Source organism: Puma concolor, chromosome A1 (assembly GCF_028749965.1).
Source record: "Puma concolor isolate L17-30 chromosome A1, mPumCon1.1.hap2, whole genome shotgun sequence".
In the NCBI taxonomy this organism is placed as follows: Eukaryota; Metazoa; Chordata; class Mammalia; order Carnivora; family Felidae; genus Puma; species Puma concolor.
In genome coordinates this window covers 171,897,870-171,923,643 of record NC_141667.1, presented here as the reverse complement: position 1 = coordinate 171,923,643, position 25,774 = coordinate 171,897,870, and the positions used below count along the sequence as shown (strand labels likewise).

Below are 25,774 nucleotides of genomic sequence, written 5' to 3'. Positions count from 1 at the left end.
ATGCTAGGGGTGCCTGAGTGGTTTAGTCAGGTAAGCATCTGACTCTTTGTTTCGGCTCAGGTCATGATCTTGAGGTTTGTGAGTTCAAGCCCCGTGCCGGGCTCCAAACTGACAGCACGGAGCCTGCTTGGGATCTTCTCACTCCCCCGCACTTTCTCTCTCTCTCTCTCTCTCTCTCCCTCACACTAAATAAACTTTAAAAAGGAAGGATATTCTGATACATGCTACAACACAGATGCACCTTAAAGACATGCTAAATGAAATAAAAACCCAAACAGTGTACAATTCCACTCATGAGCTACTTAGGGCAATCAGATTCAGAGAGAGAGAAAATAAAACGGAGGTTGCCAACGCCTGGGGTTGAGGAAACAGCTAGTGTTCGGCTGTCCAGAGTTGAGCAAGATGAAATGTGGGGATGGGGGTGCCTGGGTGGCTCAAGTCGGTTGAGCAGCCGACTTCAGCCCGTCTTGATCTCACGGTTTGTGAGTTCGAGCCCCACATCAGGCTCTGTGCTGACAGCTCAGAGCCTGGAGCTGCTTCGGATTCTGTGTCTCCCTCTCTCTCTGCTCCTCCCCCACTCATGCTCGAGCGGTGCCTTTTCGAGGTGCCTTTTCCTGGGAATGCAGACCGCACGGTGCACACATTCCGCTTTCTACCATGTTCCTCATTCTTGGAGCCTCTTTCATTTCCCATTATTGTTTCCCCATATCGCCCAGCTGCTCCGTGAGGTCGACGGGGCTCCCGATTAAAGCCATGGGAGGTGAAAACAGACTCATTACCTTTTTAAGTGACCCAGAAGGGGATGCGGTTGGCGATCATGCCAATCAGCCGGATGCCGTGGTTTTCCCCTGACGTGGAGGCCTGCGGTGGTTAAGCTCCTTGCTTCTCTGGCCTGGTTTGAATTTGGGACCGTGTTGGGAAATGCTAGAAAGGAGCCCTGAGGTTGGACAGCCTGTGTCCTGAGCTCATCACACACCTGAGTGCGTCCTGTACGCAGGGCGGGCGGGGACACTGCACCTCCCTCCACTCCCCAGAAACGTACCTCAACGACAGGCAATTTTTCCCAGCGTCCTCTCCCCTTGTGGTGGATGCAGGCCTTCGAACCTGGCATGAGCACACGTTCCATGTGGGTGTGCACACACACATCCACGTCTGCCCTCCTGTCCTCTGTGCGCGTCAGCCCCTCCACACCTCCCCCCAACCCGAAGTAGACATCTGTAGGCTGTTTCCCACGTGTACATAAGGAAGGGATCTGATTTCTATGTCATTTCCCAAGATAAGGCTGACTGCAGACCACGCCTGCAGTTATCTTATGGGGTAATAATGACTGTCCCCCAAGCGTTGTTCACAATTGCCTAATCCTTACCAGACCAGTCCCGTGGGGAGGTCTCCTGTCTTCACCGTAGGACATTTACTAGAGTCCGTGAAAACTGTTTTCCTTCTTCTAGAGCAAAATCAGCTGCCGTGCCTTTTCTTGTGGAACATTCTTGTGTGATGTATCCCACTGCCTCCCAGGGTCCCTGCAGCGACGAGTTTGGTTGTGAGCAGGAAGTCTGGGTTACAACCGTGTGTCAGGAATCCTGAGAGGCTTTACTCCAGCACAGTCCACCTGGCATCTCAGTTCCTCATGCACCTGCCTTAGCGCTTGGTCAGTCGTTTCTGTGCCACTTAGTCTAGACTGGAGCTCGGGAATGGTGTTGGCTTGGTTGAATGCCTCATTGTTTGCTTGTCAACTGCTTCATAACTGGTTAAGGCTCATTTTTATTGTGGTTTCAAATCCTTTTGTGCCTCATCTTCCGCAATGACTTTGAGATGGTTTACAGATGGAAAACAATGTAAGAAAAGGATAAAGACCTATAAAGCCGCACTGTCCAATATGGCAGCTACTAGCCACTTAAAGTAATCTCAATTTAAAATAATCAAGGGGTTCCTGGGTGGGTCAGTTGGTTAAGGGTCCCTCCGACTCTTGATTTTGGCTCAGGTTGTGGTCTCACAGTGAGTTTGAGCCCCACATTGGGCTCTGTGCTGACAGCATGGAGCCTGCTTGGGAGTCTCTCCCTCTCTCACTGCCCCCTGCCCTACTCGCACACACACACTCTCTCTCTCTCTCTCTCAAAATAAATAAACAGATTTGAATAATCTAATAAATTAAAGATTCATTTTCTCAATAACACTGGCCACATTTCAAGGCTCATTAGCCACAAGTGGCTAGTGGCTATCATATTGGATGGCAGATATAAAACACGTCTTCGTCATCACAGGAAAAGATCTTTTGGACGATATTGGTCTAAAAATGAAGAAGAAATAGTACACATTACTATAAGAAACACAGGCCCTTGGACACAAGTTGCTGAAAATATCTATAAAACAAATGCATGAAAATGCCTTGGTTTGGTTCACGGTAAATCTCGAGTAATAAGTTCATTTAGGTCATGTCTCCAAGGGTCAAGGATTGATCTTTTGTAAAGCAGAAGGGTGTCTGGCAAATGTGGATGGACAGTGCTTTTACAAAGTCTGATTCACATGCAGAGTCGTGGCATTAATATTAATAATCAAGTACCATTAATGCGCATTTACTGTGCGTAGACTCTTGAGACACCTGGTACTGTTGTAAAGTTGGTGTTATTGATAAAAATTAAAATGACCACCAGGATTTTCCCATTCGATCTTCAAAACCAGGTTGACCAACCCTTGGCCAGATCTGGCCTGCTACCTGTTCCTGCTAATAAAGTTTTTTTTGGAACATAGCCACACGCGTTTTTGTTTTTTTTGTTTTTTTTACCCATTGTCTATGGCTGCCTTTCACAGGTGAATACTCATGACACAGACTGTGTGGCCTGAAAAGCCTATGGTATTTACTATTTGGCCCTTTATTAAAACTTGTTGATCCTTGTTGAAAAACACTTCCCTAGGTGTAGGTGTTATTCCCATTGTATGATTGGGAACATAAGGCCCAGAGAGGTGAGACCCCCAACATACAACCCATAAGTGACAGAGGTACAGCTTGAACTCGGGTCTGAGCTGATCCTCAGCTTGTGGCTTTGCAGCTGTGTTGTTGAGGCACAAGGCTTTACACCTGGAAAGTGGCTGAGAGTGCATCTGCCGTGGATTCCTCATTCTCTCTCTCTTTCTTTAATGTTTATTTATTTATTTAGAGAGTGCCTGAGCAGGGGGGCAGGGCAGAGAGAGAGAGAGGGAGGGAGAATCCTAAGCAGGCTCTGCACTGTCTGCACAGAGCCTGACGTGGGACTTGATCTCACAAACTATGAGATTACCACCTGAGCTGAAATTGAGAGTCAGTCACTTACCCAGCTGAGCCACCCAGGCGCCCCAGATTCCTCATTCGTCACAGGAGAAAAGGAGAGTGTGGCTTGCCCTGGGCCACACAGCAGGAACCCGGCAGAGCCCCAGCCAGCACCTGTGCCCCCAACCCTTGCACCCTTTCTTTCTGCTCCTGGCTTTGGGATGTCAGCTGTGCTCACCGAGAGGTCCTTCTGCTCCGGACACCCTCCTGTGCTGTTCTCTCAAAAGGGGCAGGAAGTACATGGCATCTGGCCAACACTGGCCCTGTGATGGCTTTGTCTACAGGAATATCACTTGTAGGGCTCAAATCTGAGAAAATGGATTCAGATTTTTTTCTAATCCACCAAGAGACTATTTAATGGTGAAGTGGCCACCACTGAGATGGTAATATCCGAGGTGACTCCTGTGGAATTTAGCTGTGTCGCAGCATATCCTCGGAGCCTCTCTGTCCGCTCCCAAGGGATTGCAACAGAAACAACAGCAAGGCTCCTTCCAAGCCCTTATACACTTTGTTCCGTCCGCACGGCGCAAAGAGGCAGGTTCGGATGAGGGGACTCAGCCTCGGTCAATAGGGTGGATGGACAGCCTGCCCAGGTGGGAGAGTTAATGCTGGACTTGAACCCGGGCAGCATGACCTCCAGGTCCTGTCCTCCATATCTTACTCAACCGCCTCTTAACCTTGTCCTTGGATTTGCTGACAGGGCCTTCTGCCCCCTCCCTGTGGAATTTCTCAGGGGCCTTAGTTTCACACCAAATGTGCTGACTATTTACCAGGGAACAAGAGGAGGAAGGAGAGTAGACCTTCCTCCACAGGCTACCTTTTCTCAAACCACATGGGCTGTCGGGCTTTGTTTTCTTCAACAAGCGTAAACTGCTAACTGCCTCCTTTCCTGTTTGGGTCTTAGGGAAGCTTTTCTATTTGCTTGCTCATTAACACATATATGTGACTGCTAGGAACTTTTGAGGACCCGTAGTATTTCACTACTCCCCATGGTGTCTGGGAAATCTTGAGCGGTGGTGTTTTTGGCTCTGGCTGAATCGGACACAAGGTGGGTACACGGCTATGGGACCCTAGAGCAGAGAGCATCATCCGTGGTATCTCCTTCGCTCTGGTTTAGGCCAACAGAGATGCTAAGACCATTACTATCTGAGACGAGGCTCCTTCTGTATGTTACCGTCAGGAGGACTTTATTTTATCTCTTTGATTGAAAAAAAAAGAATAGAGGTCGCTTGCCGGTTTTGTTGGTGTGAGTTTTGGCTAACGTGAACTGAACATTCCCTGTGTTCCAGACACTGTTAAATGCTGCTCGTGTATCATGTCTTTTAATATTTACAAGCACATCATTAGGTAGATACTGTTGTTATCGCCTTACCTCACAGGTGAGGAAATGAGGCACAGAGAGGGTGAGTTGCTTGGCAGATGTCACACAGCTGGTTAAGGGCACGACTGGATTTTGAAACCAGCTGGTCTGCTGTCACTATGCCTTTAGCACCAGAGGCTTGAGGCGTAACGTTTAGAGGGGAAGAACTCCAAAGAAACTGGTTCGTTGCTGTTCACTTGTAACTAATCTGAGAACAACTTCTGGCCCCCCGGGAAACCCCAGCCCCAGGCATGATCTGAAATAGCCCCTGCCTGCCCCCCTGTGCTGCTCATGCTGTTCAGGCTGTTCCTGGCCACACACATGCACACACACACACACACACACACACACACACACACGTGCACACGTGATGGGGTAAAGATGTGACACACTCTTTTCCTTCCCAGTCACACATTTGGGGCTCTGGTGGGAGGGCCATCTCTCCACTTCAGAACCTTGAGCTCTGTGTGTGTGAATCCCCATGTCCACAGACTTGGACAAATATTTATTGCGTCCCTATTATAAATCAGTCATTCTCCTCAATGTTCAGTGAACAAAACACGACACAGTTATCACTCTCCTAGAGCTTGTATTCTGGTTTCATCCTTCACTCTGTTCTGTGTCAAGGAGGCAGCCAGACCAGCCAGATAAGATTTGAAAGGGGTATCCTCGTGGGGGGGGAGGGTACTTATGAGCTCCTGCTCTCTTTCCTACTTAGGCCAAGCCAAGAGATCAGGGGGCCTCTGACCCTTTTCTCAGAACGGAAATCCCTGTCCGTATTCTAGAGGTGTTAAAAATGATAGCTTTAAGACTGGCCACACTGCTATGAGAAAGCACCTTGTGGAGCACCTGGATGGCTCAGTTGGTTGAGCGACCGACTTTGGCTCAGGTCATGATCTCATGGTTTGTGAGTTCAAGCCCTGCGTCGGGCTCTCTGCTGACAGCTCATGGCCTGGAGCCCTGCTTCGGGTTCTGTGTCTCCCTCTCTCTCTGCCCCTCCCCCTCTCATGCTCGGTGTCTCTCTGTCTCAGAAATAAATAAACATTAAAAAATTTTTTTTTAATTAAATAATAAAAAAAAAGCACCTTGCATTTCTACAACATCTTACAAAACACTGTCTGTTAAGTTGTCTCATTTGACAAAACAACTTTGTTGCCTTATGCCCATCTTCCACCCCACCTCCCACGGAAAATGAGCTCTGAAAGTTGGTTGGTATAAAACCAGGTAGGACTACACCCCATTTCTTGCTTTCCCTGGAGCCCATGAACCTGGGGGCAGGGAGGTAGCTGTAAACGTGTTCTCTTTCTATCTAGAACGATGCTGTCAAGTAGCACTTTCGGCAGTGATAGAAATACTCTGTGTCTGCGTTGTTCAGTAATAGCCACTGGCCGCATGTGGCTGGTGAGCACTTCACATAGGGCTCGGATGGGTGAGGAATTGAATTTTATAAGTTCATTTTAAGCGGAGTTAAGATGTAAGCAGCCATATGTGGATACTATACTGGGTGGCACAGTTTTAGAGGCTCTAAAGGGGAAAGGACTCTGGAGTGGAAGATAGGAGAATGCAGCCTTCCTTTCCAGTCATGCGTGAGTGTCACAGCACCTGGACATTCCTCTCCATCCACTTCCCTGGAATTCAGAATCTTCGAGATCGTTGTCAAAAGGCAAGACTTGGGGTGGTTCTCTGAGCACCGCCCCCCGACCCTTCAGCAAAATCAGGCTACTTCTTGTGTGTCACAGCTTTAGTTTGACGATTTTCATTGGCTTAAAAAAATAAGACCATGCAAAAAGTGTTTAAAACCATTGCTGTCAAGGTAAACAGCAGTGAAACTCATTGGAGACAAGGCAGTGTGGTCTACCTAGAAAACAGCCTGGAAGCATAGGCAATGGAGGAAAGTTTTGAAAAATTAGCATAAACAATGGAACAGAATTTATGGGATATACCTGTATACCATGGGGGGGGGTCACTTACACACTTATTTATATAAATTTAAGTTTAAAATTTTATGTTTGATTCAAAGCCAAGAAAGACACTACAAGGACACTGAATTCATTATATTCTGCCCCAGCTGGCTTTCCACTGTCCACCCAGGGTTCCAGGGACAATGATGTTGGTGACTGTTTCCTGTTAACCCATGAGTAGCATGACATGTTCTCAGTCACATGTGGGAGCTAGTTTTCCCTGAATTATCTGCCTTGTTCCTGACTGGACAGCCCCCTGTGCTTTGAGACCAAGCTGCTTTCCTAGAAAAAGGAAAACAGGTTTTCCAATCACCTGAACCGCAGGCGGGTTTCTGCTGGAAAGCACTTGAGAGCGAACATTCTCCAGGCCGCTGATGAGTTTTAAATGGCTTTTCTGTTCCCCTGCATTTTCATGTGTGGCTCATGAACAGGACTGAACCCAGGTGACCACTCCAGGTCTCATCTGGGTGCTATCAAGCCTGCCCGTGAGTGGGGCTGTGACTTGTGCTCCTCTTATTAAACGGGACCTGGCCTTAAACCCAGAAGAAAAGCTGATGTAAGCATCCTAGCATTGTAACTGACGGGCATGATGTCACCAAGAACGGGAGGCATCTGCCAGCTGCAGGTACCGCTCAGAGAGTGAATCCCTTATCTGTAGCTACCAAAGGGAAACACTCAAGCGCCACGTGCCTAGTGAGGATGCCTCCGGCCCGAACGTCTTTCTGGGGATGTGAATTAAAATTCAAATGAATTGGATTTTCTTCTCCAGGGATCTCAAAGGATATTGGAATCCATCAAAGAATATTGAAATCAACATAGATTACCTGTGGCTAATATATATGTTAGATGTGTGTAGTATATATAATATATAAACATAATGAATAGATAAAAAGATAAATATCTAAATATTAGTAAAAAAAATTTACTCTGGCTAAATTGTTTGCGTTGAACCCAGCCACCCTCCCTCACCCACACGTTCATGGAAGACGTGTCTTTATTCATTTACTTATTTATACATTATCTTTCTACTTACACATATACACAAATACATGTGATCACAGACCGTTTTCATTTAAGATCCTAAAAACCACAGGGACTAGTAAGAGCAAAGATGTGATGTCTGATTTGCAAATGAGGCCTGAGAATGAGGCTCACAAAAGTTCAGTCCATCTTGCGGGGTCAGGGAGCGCCCAGACACAGAGTGAGGTGGGAGACCCGCACCCCCCCCCCCCCCCAGCTCCAATCGGCAGTTGGCTTTATGTTTCAGTCTAATGAGATGATGCTTCATTTGTCGGGAGGAGAAGGGAAGGGCTGAGTGTTTGGTGAACATGCTTGCGTTTATACTAGGCTACTCGAAATGCCCAGTGGGTCAGTCACTACCTGCTTTCCATGGTAAAGAATCTCAGACACTCGACTGAAGCCAGGCCTGATGTCCCGCTCCCCAGAAAACACTCACGGTTAGGAGATGGCATCCTGGGGTGCATAGTACCATGTGGGATAGCTGGGGGTTGTATCACCAATGCATGAGACCGTGGACACGCTGTAGACTGTCCTAGGGTTCCATGAAGATTTCATGTTGACCCGGGATTGGGGGTGGGAAGGAGGGGAGCAGGGTGGTGATCTCTCCCATTGGCCTTGCCCACCTGCACCTACTGCCAGTGTTGTATTTCCTGACAGAGTCAAGCCCTCAGGTGCAAGGGCTCCTTGTACCCCTTGGAGACAGCCTCGTTATTGGTCTCTCCCACAGAGAACTGGCCCTTCTAGCCTTTTCCTCCTCTTCATGGTCTGTCTGCTGCGGAGTTAGTGACCAGCTCACATAGTCGTGAGTGAAGTGTCTACCGAGGGGCAGGAAGACTTGGGAGATTCATGGTGGGGGGGTGTGGGGGGGTGTTGGGCCCAGCGCTGAGCTAACGTGTCATTGCTCCGGGGAGTGTATTAATCATGGTGCACGGGGCAGAATTTAGCTTCTGGGAAGCTTCTGAGTACATGGGTTTCCAAAGTGAAATTGTCAAAAGAATTTTCAGCTTTGTTGCCGCGCAGTAATTACACGGACAACAACTATGTGGCCCTGTCTTCTAAACAAGGACCCTTTTCTTGTGAGGTTAACATCCAGAGGATGTTCTGGAAGAATTATAATTATTTTTTTCATGTTCTTAATAATAAAATGACCTTTTAGTTCTGAATAACAAAGCAAATGCTTTGAACTTGTGGATTTGGTGGCATTAACATGCAAAGGAAGTAAAAACATGACAGTATTCTATAGGAAGCAGCAGTTTTGGTTTGCCCTATTCCCATGGACTGGCGCCATGTTCTGGAACCACACAGGGGTTGGGACTGGCCATGTGTGCTACTGGGGGGGGGGAGGTCTCGGGAGGCGGGCAGCGCTGCCTGGACCAGATGCATTGACTTCTGGGGCCCCAGCCTGCTGTCCCCACACCACCTAGAGCTGGCCCTGTTTGAATTTATCCACATCACTGTCTTCCCCAGGGCACAGGGCACTGATAATGGGAACCCAGGGCTATTTCTAAAATGAAAGTAAAGATGCCAAAGACAGAGAAACAGGACTCTGCTAGCCAGCTGATGCGGGAAAATGTCCCCTTGAGTTTGGGGCTTTAACATCAGTACATTTTCTTTTAACAGTGGGCAGAAGAAGGACGTGCAGTCAATAAAATCTGACTTACACTACATGCTCCACCCCACCCCCCATGTCGCTTCCCAGCACTTCATTTTCCCTTGGGCATTATCTGCGAGAAGGAGGAAATTGCTTGTTATTAATAAAGCCCCCCCAATTCTCCCCTTGCCCATCCAATCCGGAGGACTCTGGCTAAAATATCTAAATTATGTCCTTTGAACTAACTAAAGACCTTCCTTAGCTGCATTTGTCAAATGGTATGCCCATTTGAAAGTTTTGGGGTCACTTACATAAGTTTCAGGTCATATCTACATACCCACAAATCGAGTTTCAATTGTGCCTTGCCTTCTCTTAGTAATGTGTGGCATTTAGTCAAAATCAGGACATTCTGGCTCAGTAGCTTTTTTTGTTCAGGTGTTGGAGCCGGGCGGGGGCGGGGGTGGTGAGCAGCGGGGAAAGGGAAGGGGAGCTTTCCAGCTCCTTCCAGGGCATCACGTGATGGTGAAGGTGCAGGCTTGAAGGAGGGGTTCTATAAAGCAGAAAGCTTCCGTTTGAGGCCAGAGCTCCCTTCTCCAAGTGTATAAGGAAGAGAGCAACCAGTAAACTCTCAACTAAAAGTAGGCACACATCAGGATCAACAGAATGGCCAAACAATAAACTTCTCAATAGAGATTGGATTAATAACCATTTGCTAAAATTCCGGAGATGCCTCCACCCTGCGGTTGACAGGGCAGAATAATATGCGGTGATTAGCAATAGACTGAGCACCGTCTCTAAAGCAGAGCCTGGGTTTAAGTCTGTCACTTAAACATTCTCCGGTGACCCCATTTTGGGAGGAATTTGATCCACTGGGTGGGGGATAGGAGAGACAGACAAGGGAGGATACCTGAGGTTCCCGGCTTGAGCGGGGTGCAGAACAGTTCCATGATCAAGGGGGTTAACATAGGAAGGGGATTGAGTTTGGGCAGTAAGATAATTAACTCTGGAACCTCTTGAGTTTGAGATACTTGCAGGGTCATTCATGTAGAACCCTCTGGTGGGTGTAAGAAATACAGTCCCTGGGTCATTTGGACAAGGGGCATTTGGGTACAGATCTGGCATCATGCATAGAACCCGTGGGGAATCCAGGGATTATACAGGAAGAAGTAGGAAGTGAAGAGAGCACATAAGCACAGATGCGTTCCCAAAGAACACAGACCTCTCAGGAGTAGCCTGAAGAGGGGGAGGTGGCCACAAGGACTGAGAACTGACCTCCAGAGGCCTCCCAAAGCTGGAGAGCCAAGTGCCTGGAGTTTGGGGCCCCCAGGCCCAGAGAAGCTGCCTAGGGGCAGGGTTTAGGCAATTAGGAGGTGGGTGGTATTCCTTCACAGAAGCACTTCAGGGGGTGGAGGACAGAATCCAGACTCAATTGGAAGAGGAGCAGTGATTAAGGCAATCTGCCAACACCCTTTGTTTGGGCAGCTGGGAGGAAGCAGAAGGATTGGGGAATTCTGTGCGGGGGGAGGGGAAAGGAATACAATAAAGAAAGCGCCCAGAAGCCGACGCCGACCCAGGCTGGGAGCATAAGTATGTTGTCTGTCCCTTTATTCCGGAGCAGCTTTAACTACCCCGTGGGTCTGGGTGCTCTGTCTCCCTGGTGATGTAATCTACGTGTCTGCTGAGTTAGAACCCGGGGAATGTATCATTTCACTGCCTCCTGCGGGAAGCCCCGAGCTGGGGCTCTCTCTTCTGACTGGAAGCCCGATGCCCGGATTTTTACTTTTTTTCTTTTTCATGCATCCCTCTCATTTAAGTTAGCTTCGAGCTCTCCTGAACAGTTCGTTTGAAGATATTAGCCATCAGTGGGTAAATTCACAGATACACACCGGTGCCATGGTTGGAGGGGTGTGGGCTGGACCCCCTGGACTCAAGTTCAGGCCCACGGTCTCACGATAGCTGACATTAGGCAAGCTGCGTGGTTTCTTTGTGCCTCGGTTTCTTCAGCTGTTTAATGGTGCTGATGATGGTACCTGCCTCATAAGGCCGTCATGAGGGGTAAATGAACTAGTGTTTATAATGTGCTCAGCACAGTGGACCATGCTTAATAACCACCTACCGTTATTGATATTCCTTTCCTCTCTGCTGCTTAAGCTCTTAGCTTATCAACATTGGCTGCAGCCCAGAGCCATAAGAAATAAGAATACAGTATACCCAAAACTCTGCTGAAAGGGCCCACATCTTTGTCATCTTTCACCCAGCATCTCTGGCTGGGGGGAGTCTGGAACCTCCCTTCCCAGCCCCTCTCTGTACCTGGGACACCCATCCTGCCCACTTCTGCCCCTGTTCCCACCTCCACACGTGGGGCTCCTGTACCTCCTCAGTTATGTTTTTCTTTTCCCCAGGGCTGTACACGCAGCTCTTTGTCTGCTTTAAGCTAAGGGCTCTTGGGACCAGAAACCTTGTCTGTTAGTGATTTCCAAGCTCTTGTAATGACGCCCAAATCACCCAAGCGTGAATGGGGAAAAAATTTGAAATGAGACCAAATTAAAATGATAGCACAATGGTTCTTCCCTGTCTCTTTCGAAGTACAAGGGGAATTCTTTGCAGAAGAATGGGGTGATTTCATAGTCTCCTTCCGGCGCTAACATTGTGTGACGCCCGGAGAAGGGAGAGGTACAAATAATAGGGGATTGGAAAGGAAGGCATAAAGCTTGCTGTTTTGTGATCTGAGGCCAGATATTTTCCGGTTATGTTTCCACTGTTCATGCTTTTGTTTCCAACCTCTTTGCCTTTGCTTTCAGGGAAGGCCGCTCAAATGCCCACATCAGAGGGGATTACCAAAGAATCGGAGATGTCCTACTGAAGAACATTCAGGGTATGAAGGTGAGCTGCTTTGGGATTCCGGTGGAACGAGTTCCCTAGGGAGAACCAGGCTGGGCCTCCCAGAGGCCTGGGCTTCAATCCCAGTGCATAACCACACATGACCTGATTTGACTAAATACAGGTAAACGCAGGGTGAATTCCGCTGTCCTTGCAGACAATCGCGTTTGGAAGGAAAATGCAGCCCCTTTGGGAGAAGTACTTGTAGTACTTTTCCTCCTTAAAAGCTCTGTGCTGTAATCAAAACAATAGGTCTTATCTGAATAAATCATTCAGCACTCATTTTAAAAAACGACGTAGACAAAACGTGGTTTGGTCGACTGAACATTGCACTTTTCATCAGTCGTTTTGGCTTCTTGTAAGTGTGACGAAAACATTGGGTTTAGAGCCAGGTAGGAATTCTAATCAATCCTATGACTTGAAGTCACTGTACCAGGCAAAGACATTTCTAACCAGCCAGCAATATCTGCAATGAGACAAGAGTATACCACCAGACATATTGAACCAATATTCTACCTCATTTTTGAAATCTGCCCCATCTCTTAGCAGTGAAATTTTCATTTTTACGTTTTCATCTTAATTAATGCCTTTAATATACAATATTTTAATTCACGGTTTACCTTTTGAAGACAAATACCTCTCTATTTACATTTTAAAGTGATCTTCCTACATTTCAACTGGCCCAACAAAGCCTAATACCTTTACTAATAACTCAGAGCAACCTCTAAAGAAGGGAGGTTGCTCCTGCCACCATTTCCCCCCATCCAACCAACCATCCATCCACCCCCCCCATCCCTCCCTCCAGGATTAGCTGAGCACCCACAATGTATAAGACGCTTGTACAGTAAAAGTTACTGTTGGAGTTTGAATTAATTCCCAAGAATCTTACGAAGTTGTTTAAGGCTTTATTTTCCCCCTTAGAATGATCTATCTCATGAGGCAGGACAAGGGGATGGTGGGGCGGGGGGTGGTACACAGAAAAGACAAGATCTAAAGCCACTCCAGAGCTTTCCTGTTTCTCTTAACAAAGATCAAGATACTATTTAACAGGCCTTGAGCACACTTTTTTACAGTCTTCAAAAAGCAACACTGCCCTCTGGGCAAGACAAGAGAGAGGCCATGAAAGCTATCCGGATTGCAGAATCCCATGCAATAAATGCAAAGAATTATCTAAGATGTTCTACAGCCACGGTGTTTTCAATGCTTTAAGTCAGGCTGATCCACAAAACTCAGATGTAACAGTAACAGACCTCCTTGTGCTTTCCATAGTATTTTTTATTAGTGTATTTTCTTTTCTAAAGCAGTTTTAGGTTTACAGAAAAACTGAGCAGAAAGCCCACAGAGACGTCCTATGTGCATACTTGTGTGTACACACACACACACACACACACACACACAAAGTGCCCTGGCACTAACATCTTGCATGGGTGTGGGATCTTTGCTACAACTGATGAGCATTACTATTATCTAAATCCATAGTTCCCGTTAGGGGTCACTCTTGGAGTGGTACATTCTGTGGGGTTCTGCCAAATGCAGAATGTCATGTACCTGCCATGACAGGATGACACAGGACAGGGTCACTGGCCTAAAATTCCTCCAGGCTCTGCCTGTTCATCCCTCCCCGCCCCCACCCCCTGGCAACCCCCGACCCTTTCCTGTCTGCATAGTTTTGTCTTTTCCAGAATGTCCTATAGTTGGAATCACACAGCGGGCAGCCTTATCAGACTCTTTAACGCTTGTTAAAGATACTCTTTTTTTTCTCTCTTTTGTAACATGTTTTTGTTACTGTTGGACTTTCCAGTTATTTTCCTATGTCCGCCTGTTTTTTTGGCCCAGTTGGGTTTTCCCTCTTTGCTCTCAGTATTCCCTTCACCTAGATGGCAGCTGACTCTGGAATGACATGGGTTTGAACTGCGTGGGTCCACTTACATGTAGAACGTTTCCCATAAATACAGGATACCATGAATGTATTTTGTCTTCCCTGTGATATTACGTATACCACTATATGTTAATCAATGTTAACCATAAGGTTTCTAGTCAACATTAGGCTATTATTAATAGTTCAGCTTTGGGAGAGTTAAAAGTTACATGCCGATTTTTTAAAAAAATATATTTTTTTCACATTTATATTTATTTTTGAGACAGAGCACGAGTGGGGGAAGGGCAGAGAGAGACATACACAGAATCCAAAGCAGGCTCCGGGCTCTGAGCCGTCAGCATAGAGCCCGACGTGGGGCTCGAACCCACAAACCGTGAGACCATGACCTGAGCCAAAGTTAGACGTTCAACCGACTGAGCCACCTAGGCGCCCCTAAATGCTGATTTTTAATTGCATGGGGGAGTCAGTGCCCCTCACCCCAGGGGTTGTTCAAGGGACAGCTGTATAATCCTGCCCAGGGAGGGCTTCTGCCTTCACAGACTCCCTTCAAGGAGGCTTGGACTCCACCATGGGCCTCCGGAGACGGCAGTTGGAGACCTGCCAGCCCATTCCTTGCCCCCTTGGGGACGGTCCCCAGCATCACCAGCTGTCCTTTGTGCCTCGTCCACGGAGAGCTGACAGGCAGTGGTACCCACCCTCCTCTCTGTTCACCTAGCGCCTGAGACCTCCTAGAACATACCTGATTTTCGCTCAGAGCAGCTCTTTCTCCTCAGTCTGGTGAGTTGGCATTTTTGTGGTTAGTCAGCTTCATCGGCTGTGCTGGCATTTGAGTTCCTGTGCGGATGCCATGAGCATATTTATAGCATGGAGCTCCGTGCAAGCAAAATAAAAATAGGTGGAGAGGCTCAGAGAGCCACTGGCTGCCGTTTTTAGCATTTGTTTGGGTTGCTTTTTCTTGTGGTGGTTATAGCTGGCTTTAAAGAATTTTTATGAAGTATGAAGGAGAGCGAGCAGAAGGTTCGAGAGATGCAGAAGCCCAGGATAGCACTCTTGTCCAAAAGGCTTAAAGTGATCTACAGCTTGCAGTGTCCTTCCTGTCCCCCACCCCCACAGACCCCTGTGTTTTTACCTGCATTGGCAGGGGCTCAGCCAGACTGGGGCGGTTCCCAGACCCTCCACTCATGACCATGACCGAGGGAGCTGGGCCAGGGGCTCCAATCCCTGCCTGAAAGTCAGATACCCAAATTAGGATCTCTTGCTTATGCCGCAAACTTCCAACTGGAGACATCTGCTCAGATGCACAAAGGCACTTCAAAACCCTCCCAAAGATCCATCTTTCACCCAGGCTGGGACCTTCACTCGACCCGTCTGTCTCCTCAGGTGCCCACCTCCTGCCCCCTCTCCTCCTTCAACTTCTCCCACCTTACTCCTTCTGGCTCTCAGCTGGCTGTCTGCTGGAGGACCCGACCAGCTTCCTGGTGTTGCCCTGCCTCCCGGCGAGCCGTCCTCCCAGTCAGCACGGATGGTACCGCCAGACTGCCGAGGCTCACGACCCTCCTGTGTCTCTCTGGCTGGGAGAATACAGTCCAAACCCAAACCTGACAAAGGCCTCGTGTTCTAGCCCTGGATGATCTTTCCAGGCCTTTCCCCGTGTCCTTCGCATGCTTCTCTGTGCTCCAGTGACCATGAACTCACCTCTCCAGGCACTCAAGGTTCTTGCAAGACTCCTGCCTTGTCTGGGTGCATGCATGGTTGTTTTTTCTTGTTTTGTTTTGTTTTGTTTTGAAGTGACCTCTACTCCCAACGCGGGGCTCCAGCTCACAACCCCAAGATCAAGGGTCACATGCTACCAACTGAGCCAACCAGGCACCCTTCATTTGCTCATTAAGGCATGCAGGCAGCAGGCATTTACTGAGTGCCTATGTGTGTATCAGGCCCCGAGGATGCAGGAGCATGACCGATGTGCACTCTTAAGGTCAACTCGGGAACAACGCATGTGGTAACACGGCCTGGAGCTGCACGTGTACACACACGCACGGGGGCACATTTAACTGGTAGAGTCTGAGTAAACTCCGGATCATACCAGTGTCAATTTCCTGGTGTTGATGTTGTGCTATAGTTACACGAGATGTTAGCCCTGGGGGAGACTGGGTGCAGGACCTCCCTGTACATTCCTGTGTAAGCTCCTATGAATCTGTATTTCAAAATAAAAGTAGTCACTAAACCCAGCAGGGGACACCACGTGACAAGGGCTGAGATGGACACATACGGCAGAAGTATAGAAGATAGAGGAGTCCCTAACTGGTGGAGGCGGGTGGGTGTTGAGGGGGTTGCTGAGGCCGGGCAGGGCTCCTCAGGGGCGTGTCACGTGCAGAGGCTCTGGGCATGAGCCGGGCAGTCAAGTGTAGGTTGTTCAGGTTGCTCACCTGGGGTGAGGTGGCAAGAAGCACAGTGGAGGGGGGGAGGCGTGGAGGCAGAGGTCCTGATGGAGACACCACCACAGTGGGTTGGGGGGGGGGGGGCGGGACACAAAGCCAGAACCAGGGCAGTGACTGTGCAGAGAAAGATGGTAACAGCCTTGACGTTTTTAGGAGGTAGAATCAGAAGGACTTGGTGAAGGATTCAAAAAAAAAAAATGGAATCCGGAGTGTTTTCCTGGTTTTTCCATCCTGGATAACCGGCTGGTGGCGGCATCCATCCTGAGGTTACAGAATCATGGGGCGGCCCCACTTGAGGCAGGCAGTGTTGGGTTTCCACTTGGACTCACAACGTTTCAGGCTCTTTGTGGAGCCTTTGGGGAGCGTGGAAATGTAGATGTGGGGTGGGCAGCACATGGACGGCAAGCCCACTCCCGGGAAGGAAGTCTTGAGGACAACTGCTGTTCTCTTGTCCTGGATGTTCTTGTGCCATCTTGTTACCCTTACCTGTAAGGTAAGGGAATCTACCCTTACCTTGCGATTCCCCACCTCCTGTAAGGACTTAATTCCTCCTTTAATGCTCTATTCTCAAACCCTCTATCCTCTTACCCTCGTCAGTCTCCACCACCAGCTATTACAGGAAGGGAATATTCAACAGCATGTGTTAAATATAGTAAAGCAGACTTTATTCAGGACCATTGGGACTGGGTAGGGTCCACTGCTGTGGGGGAGAGAGACTGGGCTCAACTCTGAATACAGCGTGGGCAAGCGGGGACTTCTAGCCAAGGGGCAGGGTGAGGGTCAGAGGATGGGAAGGTACAAAGAGGAAACATCGGGGATAAATCGGGTTCTGGCTGAACCAACCAGACAGGATTCTTTGCTGAAGACAAGGTGATCGCACGTCACCTGGGGATGGTAAGAGATGAGGAATCCAATGTCAAGGGTGGCCAGACGTCAAGGGCCGGGGGTTCCAGTTAGGCTTAGTAGGATTTTTGCTAAAACTGGCTTTTCATAAGGAAGCTCCCAGACCAGTCAAGGAGAAGCCTCAGGAGCCTGCAGAAAAGATGGTCAAGTAAAGTATCTTTGTCAGACCCCCACAGAGTAGGCTCTGTCTCTAATTCTCACCCAGCGCTCTGGAATGGAGCAGGGCAGGTGGCTCATGGCAGACGCTTCCTTACCGAGAAGCAGAAGGGAGGAGTTTAACAGAAATGCGTAGCTGTAACTATATGACACCTATTGAATTGGCCCTGGGCTCTTCTGACATTTAGAAGGAAAGCACAGCCCCCTGAAGGAGCTCCTGTCTATTAATTCCCCGCAGTTTTGCCAGCCTCACCTCTAATATGGCATATACGTCTCCTATGCCAATTCAAACGCATAATGCTTCCCTAGAGGTTTTTTCTTCATCCCGAGAGCCTAACGGAAATAATGAAATCAATAGCGAATGGGAAAGCTCGAAGTAGAATGAAAGGAAGCCACGAAAGGCCAGGGTGATGTTCACTTCTGAGAGTCGGGCCCGGTGGAACGCGTGTGCACTCGTGTCTCGCCCCCACCAGCAACTGGCGGCTCACCTGTGGAAGCACAGTGAAGCTTTGGAGGCGCTGGAGACGGGCATCAGGAGCTCGCGGCGGCTGGAGAGCCTGTGCAGAGACTTCGAGCTGCAGAAGGTGTGCTACCTGCCGCTCAACACCTTCCTCCTGCGCCCGCTGCACCGGCTCATGCACTACAAGCAGGTCCTGGAGCGGCTGTGCAAGCACCACCCGCCCAGCCACGCAGACTTCAGGGACTGCCGAGGTGAGTGAGGGGCGGGGCCTTGCGATCACGTGCCGGGGGGGGGGCGGGGCGCGTGCTGCTTTTTAGCACAGGGCCCAGCGCTTTCTGTTACCTCTTGGTCTTTCCATAACGGAAGTGATAACGGTCATTAGGACCTCTCTCCTCCTTTGGTCCTGGGTAGTTTAGCGCAAAGAACCCTGGGGAAGGCCCATTTAGAGTCGGCTCCCCCACCCCCACTAGAAAGCATCCCTCTCCCTAGGTGGTTGAAACCTTTGACCCTCCTGGGATCAGCTAAGGAAAACAGCCTGTAATAAGTGCTTCAGCTAATTGCCCCTGGGCGTCTGTCGTGTGCCAGTCACCTTAAGAAGCACCTCACCTGATTCATTCTGTCTCTGTCTCCCCTTGCTCACTTGCTCTCAAAAACAAAAAGCGCCTCACCTGTATTGACTCATAATTTTCATGACCAGCCTACAAAAGGCAGGGGTGAGCTCATTTTACATATTGAGGCTACTGAGACCAGAGAGGTTAAGGAACATGCCCAGAGTCACACAGCTAGAAAGCAAATGACTTGGAACCTAAACCCAGAGCCCACATGCTTGACCATCCTATCCTTCTGTCATGATGATATTACCCACTGTCGCTCGCTCAGCCCTGGGCCAGGTATCTTACCAATATTAACACCTTGACTCCTTTAATAACCAACAACTCCAGCCACGATAAATAGTGTTTCCCCACTTTACAGATAAGATACCTGGGCCACTGCTATCTCTCTCTTATTATAAATGCCTCCCATCTGCGTTCTCTTTTTCTAAATGCACCTCTTACTGTTTTGTTTAAAACCTGGGTAACACCAGATTCCCTCGGGCTACCGTCAAAACTTCCTGACCTGACCCCCGAACAACATCGAGCACCTGCTGTGTATTGGGCATGTGAAAGTGAATGACGCAGCTGTGGCCCCCATGCATGGGACCCGCTGGTGGGCACAGAGGGGAAGACACCTGGACAGTGACTGCCCTGTGATCTGACCTGGCCTTCAGGGCTTAGGGGGAGCTCTCTGAGGGAAAGGATATCTTATCTTTACAGCTAAGGTATAAATAGGAGTTTTCCCAGTTGGGGGGAGGGTGTGCAGTATGAAGCTGGGAACGGCACGTACAGAGGTCCAAGGGGAACAGAGACTGTGGGAACACCCCAGAAAGTAGAAGTTCTATATGGAACTCAGAGGGATCGCAGCAGAACTGAGACTGCCAAAGTAAGCAGACTCCAATCCCGTGGGGTCTCATAAACCCCAGAAGACCACAGTCACGAGCAAAGGGAAGATAGGAAGGGCTGTAAGGAAGGAAATGGAGACGTGGGCTTGTTGCAGAAAGTCAATCCTTTGGTATGTAGGATATGTAGAGGAATCGTACAGGTTCATTTCTTAAAAGATAACCCCAGAGAAGTTTTGGTGAAATGACGAAGACATTGGCAGTTCACGGAAGGGGACAGAAATGGCTGGTGACGTGGTTTTGGTTTGTCACACATAGGTCGTTAGTCTTTAAGACCATGGTGCTTCGTGCCTCTGCACCTCGGTATAGTCTGTTCCTTCTGCTTGGAGTCGTTACTGCCACTACTCACCCTCTCCTGGCACAGGGTTCCTCCTCCTAGGAGCCTGGAGGTTGCGCCTGACCCTCGAGGTCGGGTGACCCTCTCCACCCGCCTACCTTGTCTTATATAGCAGTTGCCAGTTGGCCACACCTGGGTGGGAGGACTTAGAATTGTATGGCTAGATCAGCCAGAAAGGTGAAGGACATCTTTCATTCCACATGTACTGTCCTTGGCTGGCTTGCCCAGCTGGCATTTTATGGAACAATCCCCAGTAAAAAAAAAAAAAAAAAAAAAAAAAGGTCTGTGGTTGACAACTAAATGGAAAAAGCATCGGTTACCTAGCTTAAGACCTAAGATAGCATGGTTGTGAAAAGGCTATATGTTTACTACTCGTGAGTAGTTGTGAAAAGGTGTATGTTTACTACTCGTGAGGGATGTAGTGTGCCAAGAGCCATTCTCGAGATGCCTCCCCATGAGCGCTCAGGGACCAGGGTGACATCTTTTTCCTCTTAATGCCTCCTCAGTCCCCCCACCCCACCCCCACTAAGCATTCAGTGCCCCGTGACTGTTTATTGGACTAAGCCGGCCAGTAAATGTCTGAAGATTGAGCAAGTCCTGGGTTTTGTCACTAAGGCTGGGACAAGGCATTCTGTGATAAGCCGGGAAGAATTTAATTTGCATCCCCAGGGAGAAAGCAAGGATCACTTCCCTTCCAATGTTGAAGTGCTGGGGGCGAGGAGGTGTTTAGTGTTCTGAAGACTGGCGTTCAGTTGACAAGTACTGCTTGACAAAAATACCTAAATAGCTACTGTGGGTTTACATGTCACCCAAATGTGTCCTAAGGGGACAGGAGCTCCTTTTCCAGATCAGATGCTTCCCAGTGTAGGGAAGACCCTCTCATGAGTGCAAACACCAGCTTCCTTCTGCCGTCATTCTTTGCAACCATCTTGGCAAAATGTGATTTCTGCAGAAGGAAGGACTGGGGTGTGCTGGAATGTTAGTTGCCCAGAAGCGTCACACTATCAAGGAGACTCTCTCACAGAAAGATCCCCTGTCTGCCCCAGATTTTTCTGTGGCCTCTCTATCCTCTCTGTCCTTCCCAGGGAACAGGAGGTGGACAGAAACTTGTGCCCTGGAGACAAAATTCTAGTTCGTATTCCATTGCGATCCCCTCTGTGCCAAGTGATTCCAGTGGAAAGACAGCTATCCACCACATAGCCACAAAGGGGCCATTTTCATTTCCAAGATGCTTTGGGGAAACTCAAGCAAATAAATTCATATTGCAAATTTTTATTTGTTAGAGATTTTTATTAGAAATAGCAGTGTTTTCCCCTAGAAGGACAGCCTCTATCTTCGGGCGGCTACTGGAGGATATTCCCCCCGGAAGTCTGATGGGAAAACAGACCCCCGTCCGCCATTAATGCTGCCATTTCCGGTTCTGTTCCCTTGGTCAGCTGCTCTGGCAGAGGTTACTGAAATGGTGGCACAGCTTCACGGTACGATGATCAAGATGGAGAATTTCCAGAAGCTGCATGAACTCAAGAAAGACTTGATTGGCATCGACAATCTTGTGATTCCGGGAAGGGTAAGTAAGCAAGCTGTTAGAGGTGAAGCCAGAAAGGCAATGTTTAAGTGACTTAAATTTGAACCTTTTGAATACGGGCTCTCCAGTTTAAGATCTCCCCCTTCTGAGTGAAATGGCTTCCTTCCAGCTGTGAGACAGTTGGGACAATGCCTTGAACATGACAGCGTTACTATCACTGCCCAATTTTGGGTCAGAAGGAGATAAAGCAAGGCTATGACCTCCTTTTTCTCCTTCCTGGTTGATTTGCTAATTTACTTTTTTCCTACCGTATTCTGACAGGATTGGAGACATCTTATTTTACTTTTTTAAAGTTAGGTAAATGAAAACGGAAGCCAAGGAGCAATACTTGTTTAATTTTTTTTTTTACATTTATTTATTTTTGAGAGACAGAGCACGAGTGGGGGAGGGGCAGAGAGAAAGGGAGACACAGAACCCAAAGCAGGCTCCAGGCTCTGAGCAAGCGTTCAACACAGAGCTCAACGTGGGGCTCAAACCCACAAACCATGCGATCGTGACCTCAGCCGAAGTCAGACACTTAACCGACTGAGGCACCCAGGCACCCCGAAAAATACTTTTTTAAAACAATCGGGTAGAATGGGGATACAAAGGCAGAGGAAAATTCGTGCACAAAAGCACATAAGTTCCATACGTATGAAAAGAATTTTTAAAAGATGGAATTTTCTGTGCATAATGATTTTAATTCAGAATTAAAATAACATTTTAGCCAAAACGTGACCCTAGGAGAGATGCACATTCATTTAGGCCATTAACGTTCACCTACCCAGCACCCTTCATGAATCGTAGGCCACCCCCAGTGAAGTGGGGCCTCGTGGGGCACACACGCTCTTCCAGGCCGAGGGGAATGTGAAAACACATAGCAGCCTGCTTTCAGTTCTTTTCCCAGGAAACAATCATTGCCCAGGGATCAAAGATATTAGGGGGTACAACTCATCGACTCTCTTCATGGGATCTTTATCTCTAGGGCTCCCCCATTTCAAAGTTCACATCACCCAGGTTCCAGAGAAAATTTTCGTGTCTTTGATCTGCCGCGTATCTGCCTTAGTCTTCAGACAGGTGCCGTGTCCGGTTTGCCGGGGGCTTTCAGTCTTGTCCGACAGACAGCTGCCCCGGAGACTTGAAGTCTGTAAGGCAGGGAAGATGAGGGAACCCCGTGTGTGTCTGGGTGTTTCTGCCAGGGAGCCTAATGACAAGACTGACCGGAAAACTGTTTGTGAAAGATTGTCAGAACAGGTGTATGTGGTAAATGCTGGGGGAGGAGGGGGCGGTGAAAGTGGGGATTTACTTCGGCTCTGCTGGTGAGAACATTCAGACCTCAGCACACAATGACCACGTTTACCCATCCACGCAGAAGCCTTAGTAAAGGCCACTGGACTCGGTATGATTTTTTTCTTAACTTTGGATGTTCTAAAATAGATAGCTGGGGCACCTGGGTGGCTCAGTCGGTTGAGCGTCCGACTTCGGCTCAGGTCATGATCTCACGGTTCGTGGGTTCGAGCCCCATGTCAGGCTCTGAGCTGTCAGTACAGAGCTTGCTTTGGATTCCCTGTCTCCCTCTCTCTCTGCCCTCCCCTGCTCTCTCTCTTTCAAAAGTAAACAATTATTTTAAAAAGTTTTTTTTAATAAATAGAGGTCATTATTGCTTATAAAGGTAACCACCTTATTTCCATATTCTTGTGTTCATCAACCAGCCTCAAGTCAACTCTGAATGAAATGGGAAGGAGGGAGTCACAGGCCTTCAGGGGAACAAGTTCTAAAATGGGGTATCATTCCATGTACCAAAGCTAATTGATTATCATTAATTTAAATTACCAAAGAACCTAAGGGGTGGGGGGGAAGGCTCTGGTTTGTCTATGGTAGAATTTTAAAAATTGAGATTTGAACGTGAGCACATAATTTTGGAGACGCCCACTGGGCTACACGCAGTGGCAGTGTGATTCCTAGCTTGGCGTTTGACGTAATCCTGCTCACCCTCCTACAGGGGTCAGCCTGAGATTGCACCACGTCCAGGAGGGCAGGCATTTTCCCTGAGACAGACATGCCACAGCACTTTGGGCCTGAATCAGCCGCCCCCCCCCCCCCCCGCCCCCATAGAACAATGTGCTGTGGGCTGCCTTCCCGGTAGAGCAGCAGGGACTGGAGGGGTGGGGGGTGGGGGGGGCTTGTTTGGTTAAAACTCACAGATGTGGACTGGATTTCCCTCCAGAAAGAAGCAGCTCGCTCTTAAGACATTAGGGGCCTTTTCCCCCACCCTCTTCTGTGGTTTAAAAAAAATTCTAGGCGCGAGACCTTTTCTGTCTCCAGCCCCAGACACTGACGTCTGAGTCCACAGCCCTTCTGCTCCGTGCCGCTGAGGCCTGCCAGACATGCAGACGTGCTCCCTTGTCTTTTTTGCAGTGACTGTCCCAGGCCACCCTGTGTCCCACACAAGCAACAGCTGAGCTCCCTCAAGATTTGTGGGGAGACACATGTGTTCCAAATGTGCGGCAGGAGAACAGGTTAGGGCCCCCATCCCGCTCTCACCGCCTTTCAGTGACGAAAGCGGCCCCCCAGACATCATCTCCTCGTATCGCCTTGTTGATGTCCGACAGCATCCATCCCGGGGTCCTGAAGGGATTTATTATGTGTTCCTTTGTTGGTCTCCAAAACATATCCGTTAAATTGTGGGCAGACACGGTCTTTGATCCACATTTCATAAAAAACAGCATTGAATCAGGCTGTGCAAAAGTCTATAGGATCAAAATGAGTTGGCCGAGTCCTTGGCTCAGTAGCTGCCGTGAGCACAGAGAAAGCTGCTGGCAGGTGCTCTAGAAATCTGTTGCTAAGTAACAAACTACTCCAGTACTTGGTGGCTGGAAACAACTTTTCAGTGTATGTCATGGTTTTGTGAGTCAGCAGTTTAGGAGAGGGTTCAGCCAGGTGATTCTTCTGCTCCCTGTGACATTGACGGGCGTCCCAGATGGGTTAGTCTGGAGGGTTCAAGGCGGATACCTGGCAGGGACCTCTGGAGGCTCAGCTGGGACCGCGCACCACAGAGCCCATCCATGAGAGGCCTTGCTGGCTGACCCTGCGTTCAGCGTGCTCCTTCTTATATGTGCAGCTCAGGGCTCCATGAGCAAGTGTTCCCAGGGACAAAGCGTAGGCCACATGTGGTTTTATGACCTAGTCTTGGAAGTCACATAGTGTCTGTTCCATACTCTGTTGGTCAGATCAGTCCCCAGCCCACCCATATCCAAGGGAAGGGGACAGAGACCCCGCCGGAAAAATGTTAACGGACCTGCAGCCACATTTTAGAAGCAACACTATGGAGAAGTTAGGCGGTTCCTTAATAAGTTAGCCATAGAATTTCCCCATGACCCAGCCATTCCGGTCCTCCATGTAGACCCAGAACTGACACGGGTGTTTAAACAAACACTTGAACGTGAACGTCCATCATCCCTCTGGTGAGCATATAAACACAATGTGATATGTCCATATGACAAAACAGCCCCAGGAAGGAGGGAAGTTCTGGTACATACTACAGTGTGGATGGAACTTGAAGACAGAAGTGAATGAAGCCAGACACACAAAAGGTCACATATGACAAGATTCAGTTTACATGAAATATCCAAATAGGCAAATCCATAAAGAAAGAAGACAGATTGGTGGGAGCCAGGCGCTGGGGAAAGGGGAGAGGGAGAGTGACCACTGATCGGGCGCGGGGTTTCCTCTTGGGTGATGAAAATTTCCCCACCTAGAGGAGTAGTGGGTATGCTGAGTGCATAAAGGTCACAAATGGTACATTTTATGTGTATTTTATCACAATTTAAAAAATAGTTTTGTGGGGTTTTAAGTGCCCCAAATGACGCATGGCCTCCGGGGCTTATTAGTCTTGGGGGGAGGAGTTCCTGACACCCATTTGCCACTTCTTGTTTGATCCCAGAACACAGTTCACTTGTTTCTAAGAACCAGAGCTGAGTCATGGAGCAGGTTCTCTGTCCCTTACTCTCCTGTGGCTCATCTATCTCCCCAGCCCCCTGCTGCCACTCTGTGGCCCCTGTCCCCTCCCCTCGCAGCTGGAAACCCAGGGCCTGGGGATTAAGGGCAGAGTCCCAGGCTCGCAAGGGGGCCTCTGAGCACTGCTTTCTCTGCGAGTGGAACTGACCGTCGTCCCTGCCTCGTGGGCTCCTGGGAAGGACAGGAGCTCAGCATGGCATTCAGTGAACTGTAACCACGACCGCTATCGTTTGCGCCGGGACGGGGACCCTGGCACAAGGCAGCCACAGTCTCCGTGTGGACGCAGGTGTGCGTGCTCCCAGCCGAGCCTCGGGGTCTGTTTCGTCCGCAGGAATTCATCCGCCTGGGCAGCCTCAGCAAGCTCTCCGGCAAGGGGCTCCAGCAACGCATGTTTTTCCTGGTGAGTGCT

At 48.9% G+C, this 25,774-nt stretch overlaps 1 protein-coding gene and 2 long non-coding RNA genes across 14 annotated transcripts in view; 1 reads left to right on the top strand and 2 right to left on the bottom strand.

The window, feature by feature from the left end:
- Positions 1–15,755, bottom strand: part of LOC112861075 (uncharacterized) — a 30,648-nt gene extending 14,893 nt beyond the window's left edge. For 4 of the 9 annotated variants that reach the window (XR_015252175.1, XR_015252160.1, XR_015252174.1 and 1 more), the window contains exons 1-3: positions 15,691–15,755; positions 14,735–15,220; positions 780–1,805 (exon numbers count right to left, since the gene is read on the bottom strand). This is a non-coding gene — a long non-coding RNA (uncharacterized LOC112861075). Of the gene's footprint in view, positions 1–779; positions 1,806–14,734; positions 15,221–15,417; positions 15,624–15,690 lie in introns of those variants that run through there. The other 5 variants (XR_015252165.1, XR_015252169.1, XR_015252164.1 and 2 more) reach the window with 5 other exon arrangements.
- The window catches only part of FARP1 (FERM, ARH/RhoGEF and pleckstrin domain protein 1), a 295,229-nt gene that overhangs the window by 259,846 nt on the left and 9,609 nt on the right, over positions 1–25,774 (top strand). For all 4 annotated transcript variants that reach the window (XM_086709189.1, XM_086709180.1, XM_086709199.1 and 1 more), the window contains exons 17-20: positions 12,038–12,119; positions 17,966–18,203; positions 21,221–21,351; positions 25,697–25,765. In XM_086709189.1, the coding sequence (XP_086565315.1) occupies positions 12,038–12,119; positions 17,966–18,203; positions 21,221–21,351; positions 25,697–25,765 (520 nt within the window). The remainder of the gene's footprint in view (positions 1–12,037; positions 12,120–17,965; positions 18,204–21,220; positions 21,352–25,696; positions 25,766–25,774) is intronic.
- Positions 16,644–17,970, bottom strand: LOC147584652 (uncharacterized). Its single transcript, XR_015252179.1, has 2 exons — positions 17,746–17,970; positions 16,644–17,465 (listed from the first exon to the last, which is right to left on the bottom strand). It is a non-coding gene; the product is annotated as an uncharacterized LOC147584652 (long non-coding RNA).